Below are 8,341 nucleotides of genomic sequence, written 5' to 3' on the forward strand. Positions count from 1 at the left end.
TTCATTCCTGTATTGTCCATGACTGTCTCTTTGCTACCATGGCAGAGTTGAGTAGTTGCAACAGATGTATGGTCTGCAAAGTCTGAAATATTTAATATAGAGCCATACACAGAAAGTCTTCAGACTAGGCTGTTCATAAATGGATGGAGGATGAGGATCATACCCATGCATCCTTTAAACTTTTGAAGTGGGTACTAATCTGGGATAAGATACAGTTTCAGCATTCTGTTTATAGAAAAGGGAAGACAGTGTGAGAAGATTGTACTTGAATTCCCCACTATGTAGCCCACACCCTGGAAGTAACTCAATAACTAGGAAGATTTTCCATTCCTGTTACAAATCTGGGGAATGTGAAATGACCAGTTTGTGGATCTGTGGTCCAATGACACCACTGTGACAGGGCCTGGGACAAGTGTCTTCTCATTCCTGGCCCCTTAAGTACAACCTCAATAACAGGGTGACCATCATGATGCTTCAGATCCCTGGGGATGGTGTTAACTTACACAGGAGGTCCAATATGGATGCGTGGCTCATTTCTGCTTTCCAGTGCACACTTACCTGAGTAAATGGCCATATGGCTCTTTTGGAAAGGCCAGAAGGACTTTTACCCTTGCTGTCCTGTTGATAGATCCCTCCTGATTGGAATCTGGCCTCTCCTTGTAGTAATGGGTTCTGAGAAGTGGTTTAGTTGGAGAAACGGGGCAAAGGATCCAGACTTTTGCTGGGATGGCTACTTTCAGCCTCCTGATCATCCATCCTTGAGTTTGTTTCAAATATGTAAATCCAGGGGTGATCGCACGCTTGGCTACCCATCGATTTTGCCTGTAGGATCACCAGTTCTGTTAGCCAAAGTCACAGCTCCCTGTGGTGGAGGCCCTGCCTTTCACTCCCACCTTCCTAATCACATCAGTCATTGTACCTGCTTTGATCCTGACATAGAGCACCTCCACGTGCATCTGTTATTTCAACATTTTCCATCCCTATTACTGCTGGAAGGCCATTGGGGGAACACCATCTCGTACCACCGTTCCTGACCGTCAGCAAAAGTCATCATTGAGCTTTTGGAGAATTCTGAGACCCTTCTTAGCCATGCTTTCTTTGCAGGCTTGGTGAGCACAGTTTTTCAACCTTTCCCATGGAGCATGGTTGACTGGACGCTTTTCTGCCTTTTCATATTGCATCCCCCCTGGCATGTGCACTTCTCTGAGATATTTGATCCCTTCCTCTACTATGTGCCTAAGAAATTTGGGGTTCTCTATGTCATGCAGTGTGGGGAATCCCTCTTTCCAAACATCCAAAACCCATCCTAGTAGCAGACTAGCACTATCTCCCAGGGCCTTGCTAAGTCCTGTGACCTGTAATTGTAAACTCTCCTTTCACCCACGTTGGGTTCTGTCCTCACCCCACCCCCAGAGTGATTCAACTTCCTCAGGAGCAGCCCCTACATTCTCTCTCATGTTCCCTAGGACGCTGAGCTACATTCTGACAATCCTCTGGCATCTAGACTTTTCCTCCATAGCTGCCTGTCACATCCCGGGAACGGTTGTGGGCTGACTGACGCTGCGTGTTGCCTGGGTCTACAGAGGGGACATATCCACAGATGTGTAGTTTTTTGCTGGGCAGAGACCACTTCCTCTTCTTCCTCCTCAAGCAAGGGAGGGACACTAACCTTTAACTGGTGAGGAGGAAGAGCCAGGCAGGGCCAGTCCCTACTCTGCCATCACAGTCCTTGACTGTCACAGAGATGAAGAGGGGCTGCCTAGGAGTCTTTTTCTCCCAACCCCAACACTCACCTATGTTTTTCCTTCACAGGCAATCACACTCTTTTCTATAAATCACTGTCATTCTTAAAGCCAGATCTGGACAATGATGGTGTGAGGTTCAAGGTGAGGTCAATGGAAACAAGTTTCTCTATTTCTCTACTATCATTGTGGTAGCGAGAAGGTCACACCCATTGGTCCTCTGGGCATGAAGGTGAATGCCACAGACACCTGGGAGAGACAGTCAGAAACTCTGACAGACCTGGTGGAAGAGCTCAAAAGGAAACTGCTTGACATTAAGCCACAGATTTCCACAACCAGCGGTAAGTCAGAAAGGCTCAGGGCAGGAGTAGAACAGTTTCTGTAGGGTTAGGGAGCTATTGTGTTTTTGTAAAACTTGAAAGTCCCACACAGGAGGCCCAGCAGCCAGATCAGACATAGAGGCCAGAGCAGGACCAAGAGATGTGAAGGTGACCAGAGCAGTGGACACCAGGATGGGGCAAAGGATTTGTCCAGACCAGAGGCTGACCTCTTTCCCATGGGGAGCAGACCCTCTCGCCCTGCAGGGTGGGATGCTGTGTCCCTATAAAGCCAATGGATGCATGAGTGGATCCTGGCATTTTGATGTGTGTGGCTTGGAGAACAGAAAGTGTACAGTGGTTGTTCCTGGAGAGAGACTGCTAAAAGAGACATCAGACAATGGCAGCGATGTAACCAAGTTCCTCATGAAGATCTCAGATGCAGACTGTCAGAACTGGCTTGACCAATTTTTGGTCCCCTGGGAGAAAATGCTGGAGACAACAGGTAACTGAGAAGAGAAGGAGAAAGTGGTAGGTCTTTTTAAATGAGGTCGACCTAGCCCACCGTGTGTGTGTTTGAGTTTGTGTGTGTGTGTGTGTGTTTGAAAGTGTGCTCCATCCACTGTGAGTTCTTCCTGGGAGAACAATGGCCATAGGTCCGCTCTACCACCCTTACTTTCGCTTCTCACCTCCTGACATCTCTTCCTCTTGCACATACCTCTGTCCACTCACTGTGGATTTCTGGCTGACCCAAAACATGAGGGCATCATTCTGTCTCCAGACCTTTTCTTCTTACTGTTTCCTCCTGTTAGCCTCACCTTTCTTTTTCATCTCACTTGGTCTCTTTCTGGAAGTCCTTCAATACCTCCTCAAATGTCAGCTCCTGAGAGGACTCTACCAAAATACTTATATATCACCTCCTCTTCTGTCACAGCAGGATTGATTGGTTACATTGTAACCCTTTCTTCCCTCATTGGCTGGATGAGCCCCTAGGAGACGAGGCCCGTCTCCTTTCTTCCTTCCTACCTCAGGTTCTGTCACAGCATCTGCCACAAGTAGAGAGGTAGAAAATGTCTGCATTGTAAGATCATCTGGGGCAGCAGGAGCTGAGGAGGAGTCTCCTCAGAAGAGATTTGAGGTCTGGACAAGGGCTGTCACTCTTCCTTTTCCATTTCAGCATCACCACCCACAGGCCCAGGTACAACCCATTCCAGGGCCGTGGCCATCACTCCTGTCACCTGGATCTTCCTGGTGCCCCTCACCTTCTCTGTTCTCCTTGGCATCCTAGGCTGAGTCCATCTCGTAACAGGTACTGAGAGTACATTGAGAGGGGAAGGGAGGGGCAGATAGCCTGGAGTGAGGATGAGGAAAGGTGAATTCCTTGCCCAACCCTTGGCCTACAGCCTTAACCTTCTCTTCATGGAAATGATACCAGGTGAATATGACTGTGGTAGCCAGGGTTCTCCTGAGGAACAGAAACATTAGGAGATTATACAGAGATAGAGACAGGCATAGAGGCAGAGAGACAGACAGACAGAGACAGAGACAGTTATTATTACCTGAGGGCTTGAGAACCAGGTCATCATGGTGTAAGCCCACCATCCAGGTCTGAAGGCCCAAAAACTGGGAGCATGATGACCGTGTCCAAGGGCTGTTGAAGAAGGACGTCCCAGCTCAAACTGAGAGCAAATTCGCCCTTCCTCTGCCTGTTTGTGCTATTCAGGCCCTTGTGGATTGGATGATGCCCACCCTCATTGGTGAGGGCCATCTTCTTTACTCAGTCTACTGATTGAAATGCTAGTCTCTTCCAGAAACGCCCTCACAGACAAACCAAAAGAATGTGTTACCAGCTATCAGAACGTCCTTTAGCCCAGTCAAGTTGACATATAGAGTTAACCAGGACAAAGAACTCATTTTGCTCGATAGCGATTACTCAGGCAAGTTCAACATTGAGTTCTGATTAACTCCTCACTGTCAGAGGCCAGTGGGAAGTTGCAGGGGCTCACACCAAGGTTGATGGCCTGTTGATGCCAAAGAGATTTGGCAAAATCAGGCCTAACTCACACCAGATCCTCCTTTTGGGTGGGGCTCACGTTGGGGAGGGAGGCAGCAGGAACACAAGGCATGGGCAACACGCAGTTAGGTGAGAGCAGCAGGGCAGCTCCCAGGATGTGTCACAGGGAAGGGACTCCATCCAGATGCACAGAGGAGAAGGGCCTGGGCCTAATCCCAGGAGCAGGGGTGGGGAGGCCTTGCAGACCCAGCTTAAAAGACTAGAGTTCACGGCTGCGTTCCCACAGAAAGGGGGCTGGGTGATGGCAGGTAAGGCATAAGGCGAACAGTAGAGACTGTCAGGATGAGACTAGAAGGAGGTCAGTTCTCTGTGGACACCTGGTAATCCTGGCCCAGCCTTGGTGCAGTCACCTGGAAGCCAGCCTCCCGCTGTGGACCCCAGATCCTGAGGCTCAGAGTGGCCGCTGCCTGGAGCAGAGGTGACTCAGGAGACAGGTGGGGCTGAGCTACTGTTGAAGTTGGACACTCACAGCTCAGGGGAGCCAGGAATGGCTGGGGTGGGGCAGACACCCTCACACTTAGCACTTGTGAGCTGCTGGCAGGGTGAGGAGAGGCTGAGAGTGGAGGGGAAGAGGAACTTTGCCTGCAGCCCTCCCAGTGCTGGAGCAACTAGGATCCAGGCCCCTGACTTTGCTCAAGGCTGCCACGGGGTCCCCTAGGCCTTCCCACTGGAGGGAGGATCAGGATCCAAGTAACAGGAACAGACTGAATCCTTACTCACTTCAGTCCTGAGCCCCAAAGTGCTATAGCAGGGCCCGGGGGTGACACTGTCATGTGGGAAAGGAGGGAGGAGGTTGGTCCAGGCTGCAGGACCCAGGGCTAGGGGTACGTGGGTAGAAGGAGCTCCATGACCCCCAGTGAGGGTGGGGCTCTGAGATGGGTGGTGACTGGGGAGGGGTGGCCCCAGGAGAACTGACCCAGGATTTCCTCAGTCCTGGGACAAACTCCTGTTTCCCTTTTAGAGGCTGGAGTTGCTACCAAGAAGCCCCTGGGCGTCTGTCCTCGTTCCTCCACTCTCCCTTCTGGTTGGCGGCCTTGCCATCACCTGCTCTTCCTCTCTCCACCACCAGGAGTTTCAGCCCCTACAGCAAAGGCAGAGGCCCCAGGAGTCCTGATGACCAGGGAGATGCAGCTTTGCCTTCCCTTTATGCGCTTGGCTGATAATCTGCTTGACACTTTTTCTAAGCATCGGGGCCATTTCTCTCGGTGCTAAGTGTTGGGATTCCTGCACTGAGCCTTCGAACTGCTCGAACAAGAATCTCAACCCAGAGTCTGTTTCCACCTTCTCTCTGGTTGTGGAAAATCAGATGCATCTCTATGTCCTGACCCTGTTCTTGCACATGATATTGCCAGAAAACTGTCGTGTGAGACTGCAGAACTTCCGGGATTCTTTATGTGTCCTGAGAAACAGCTTTGTGTGTTTTCAACAGAACAAGATTATATTTATGATTGTTTCCTTTCATAATTTATTGTCTTGCCACGGATATTTAAGTGAATATCTTACTTTTTTAAAAGATTAAATTATTTCAGAATTTCATTTTATAACCCGGTAGAGATGTAATGCCATTCACTCTTTGTCCATATCATGGAGTAAATAAAACCAGTGATTCTGCTAGATTTCTTATGGAAACAGAGAATTGAAGGATCACTTGTAAATTAGCTATCAAGCAGGACATCTGTTGGTCTCAAAAATTATCCAGATACTCTGATGCAAACAAATATTCTGGGACTTAAGGATGGAGAACCTTTCTGATTTCAGCCCTGATCCCCAACCCCAGCAGTGACTTTCCTTTGATGCTTCCAGCCTGACTCACCTCCTTCAGTGAGAAGTCAGTCTTCACAGCAGCAGCAGCTCTACCTCTAAATGCTGTTTTATTCCCCCACAGACAAAGGATCAGCATCTAGAATGTAACGAGAGCTACTGTACTTCAATGGGGCAAGTCTGATTCTTCAAAGATACAGGGCAAATGATATGAGGAGTTAATACATGGCAAATAATTCTATGAAAAGATTGAAGATCTCACAAATAATTAAGAATACTGTAATTAGAAGGAGAATGACCTTTCCCCACACGCCCATGAAACTGGCAAATATTTTAAAATACATCAACACTTCCTATTTTTGATACACTAGGAACAGTATGGAACTATGAACAGGAAACGGAACTATGAACAGGAACACTAGGAACTATGAACAGGAAACGGAATACCAGTAATTCTCTTGCATTGTTGGTATGAGTCAAGCTTCAAATACTGTATAATTTCACCATATCTAGTGAGGCAGAAGATACGCTCATCTTCCCTCACAACAGTCTCAGTGTTTATTCCAGTCCCACAACTATGTACCAAAGAGCCTGTAGCTATATGGTTTTATTGTAGTGGTGGTGTTGCAAAAATATAGCAACAACCTACATTTCCAGAGAAAAGGAGCATATACTAAAATGTTGGTGAAAGTTTTCTGTTCTTTCTACCTAAGACTCGATCATCTCAACCACTACCAAAAATCAAACAACCAAAAGCCTGGATGAAAAGACTTTAAAACATGCAAATGTGTTAATGAGGACTTCTGATTGACATACAGTCAAAGTGGCCACCTCAATACAAATCTCTCCACTTTCCCCTAAAAATTATACAGATCAAGAAAAGGGACAAAGGGAACACCCCTCACCCACATCTTCAGCACGAGGAGGAGACTGAAAATCCCTAAACCTGTCAGCCTCCTGAGCTAGAAAGGACGGTTTGGGGAAAAAAGAATGGGGTCTGAGGGTTAGATGTAGGAATGTCTCAGTGTGAAGTGTGTTCTGGTGACTGCGTTTTGGCAACTTAGGAGATGTCTTGATTTATAAGAAATGTTCACTAAAGTGCTTGGCAGTGATGGGACATCAGGGTGACAGCTTGCTCTGAAATGGTTCTGGAAGAGTTTTCCATAACTGCAGCCCTAACTTTTTGTAAGTTTTTGCTTGCTTCCAAAAATTTTTCAAGTTATTAAAAATGGGAATTTAAAACAAAACTTGTTTTCAGAATTTGAAATAAGAGAAATACTTAAATACAATAGAGGAGACAGAACTGTACGCCTCCCAGTCTCCACCTCAGATCCCGCTCCTTTCATAGAGCCGGGTCCTCCCCCGATGTTCCCTTCTTGTCCTGTGCTTCAGCCCCCCTCAGCTTCTCCCTCCTCAACCTCATTAGCATGGTCAGCCCAGGCTGTGCTACAGACAAAAGCAGCTCAGGCCAGAGATGGGGATGTGCAAATTCACTGTTACAGCTCCTGACCCTCAGTGGGATGCAGGAGCTGGCAGGTAACTGCCTCAGAGAAAAGGACTTGGAGTTCTTCTGAGATTAGATCCACCCTATAAAAGGTGTGTTTGTGTGTGTGTTTGTGTGTGTTCCCAGTGAATTTTCTGCTTGAAACTCATGACTGCCAATGGATTTCCCTCACATCCTCCCTGCCTCATTTCACCTCTTGAAATCTCTTCCTCTACAAGCCACACGGCCTACCTGCTGGTTCTCACCATCATGCTCCCAGGCTTTCTCTTTCAGCGGAGTCCTCTGTCAGGTACTCTGCTTCCCGCTGGACAAAGGCCTGTGGTCTCTGAATGCTGGGCGCGAACATCACCTGCCAGTAAGTCTTCATTGCACTCCTGTTTTACTCAGGATTCTCCAAAAAACAACTCCAGTATGATGTTTAGAGACAGAAAGAGAGAGAGATTTATTATAAGGAATGGGCTCATGTGATTATGGAGGCTGCAGTGTAGACGGGCTCACTGGAGCCCAGTGGAGCCAACGGTGCAGATGAAGTCTGAAGGCAGTCTGCTGGAGGATTCCCTCTTCTTTGGGGACATTAGTCTTTCTGTTCCTTTCAGGCCTTCAACTGATTTGACAAGGCCTCCCAACATTATGGAGGACAATCTCCTTTACTCCAAGTTCACCGATTTAAATGTTAATCTCATCCAAAACATTCTCCAAGTTGACCAATAAAATTTCCCATCACACATTCACAGGCTAAATGAGTCATCTCTTCTCCCCTATTCTCGTCCACAGTAAGAATATCACAGTTGGTGAGAGGTATTTGTATATTTGTGTGCCCCACACCTCATGTAGGCGTTGGTAATAGAATGTGTCTCTTTATCACTTTTGTGAACTAGAGCCTAAGACATGCTGCTTCTTGGTCACTCTGGGATGAATTGAATTCCTTGGGGGAACAGGAGCC

The 8,341-nt window shown here is 47.7% G+C and overlaps 1 protein-coding gene across 1 annotated transcript; it reads left to right on the forward strand.

The window, feature by feature from the left end:
* Positions 1-1,142: 1,142 nt before the first annotated feature.
* Positions 1,143-4,746, forward strand: LOC123288279 (UL16-binding protein 1-like). Its single transcript, XM_070517115.1, has 3 exons — positions 1,143-1,269; positions 1,892-2,103; positions 2,165-4,746. Exons 1-3 carry the CDS (start codon positions 1,143-1,145, stop codon positions 2,570-2,572), a joined length of 747 nt encoding a protein of 248 aa, XP_070373216.1. The 3' UTR covers positions 2,573-4,746.
* Positions 4,747-8,341: the final 3,595 nt, after the last annotated feature.

This window comes from Equus asinus, chromosome 1 (assembly GCF_041296235.1).
Source record: "Equus asinus isolate D_3611 breed Donkey chromosome 1, EquAss-T2T_v2, whole genome shotgun sequence".
Classification (NCBI taxonomy): domain Eukaryota; kingdom Metazoa; phylum Chordata; class Mammalia; order Perissodactyla; family Equidae; genus Equus; species Equus asinus.

Coding starts and splice junctions, on each gene's coding strand:
- LOC123288279 (XM_070517115.1), top strand. CDS start 1,143: ATGGTTGACTGGACGCTTTTCTGCCTTTTCATATTGCATCCCCCCTGG. Junction 1,270..1,891: donor GGTTCTCTATGTCATGCAGT/GTGGGGAATCCC, acceptor GTTCAAGGTGAG/GTCAATGGAAACAAGTTTCT. Junction 2,104..2,164: donor GTAAGTCAGAAAGGCTCAGG/GCAGGAGTAGAA, acceptor AAAACTTGAAAG/TCCCACACAGGAGGCCCAGC.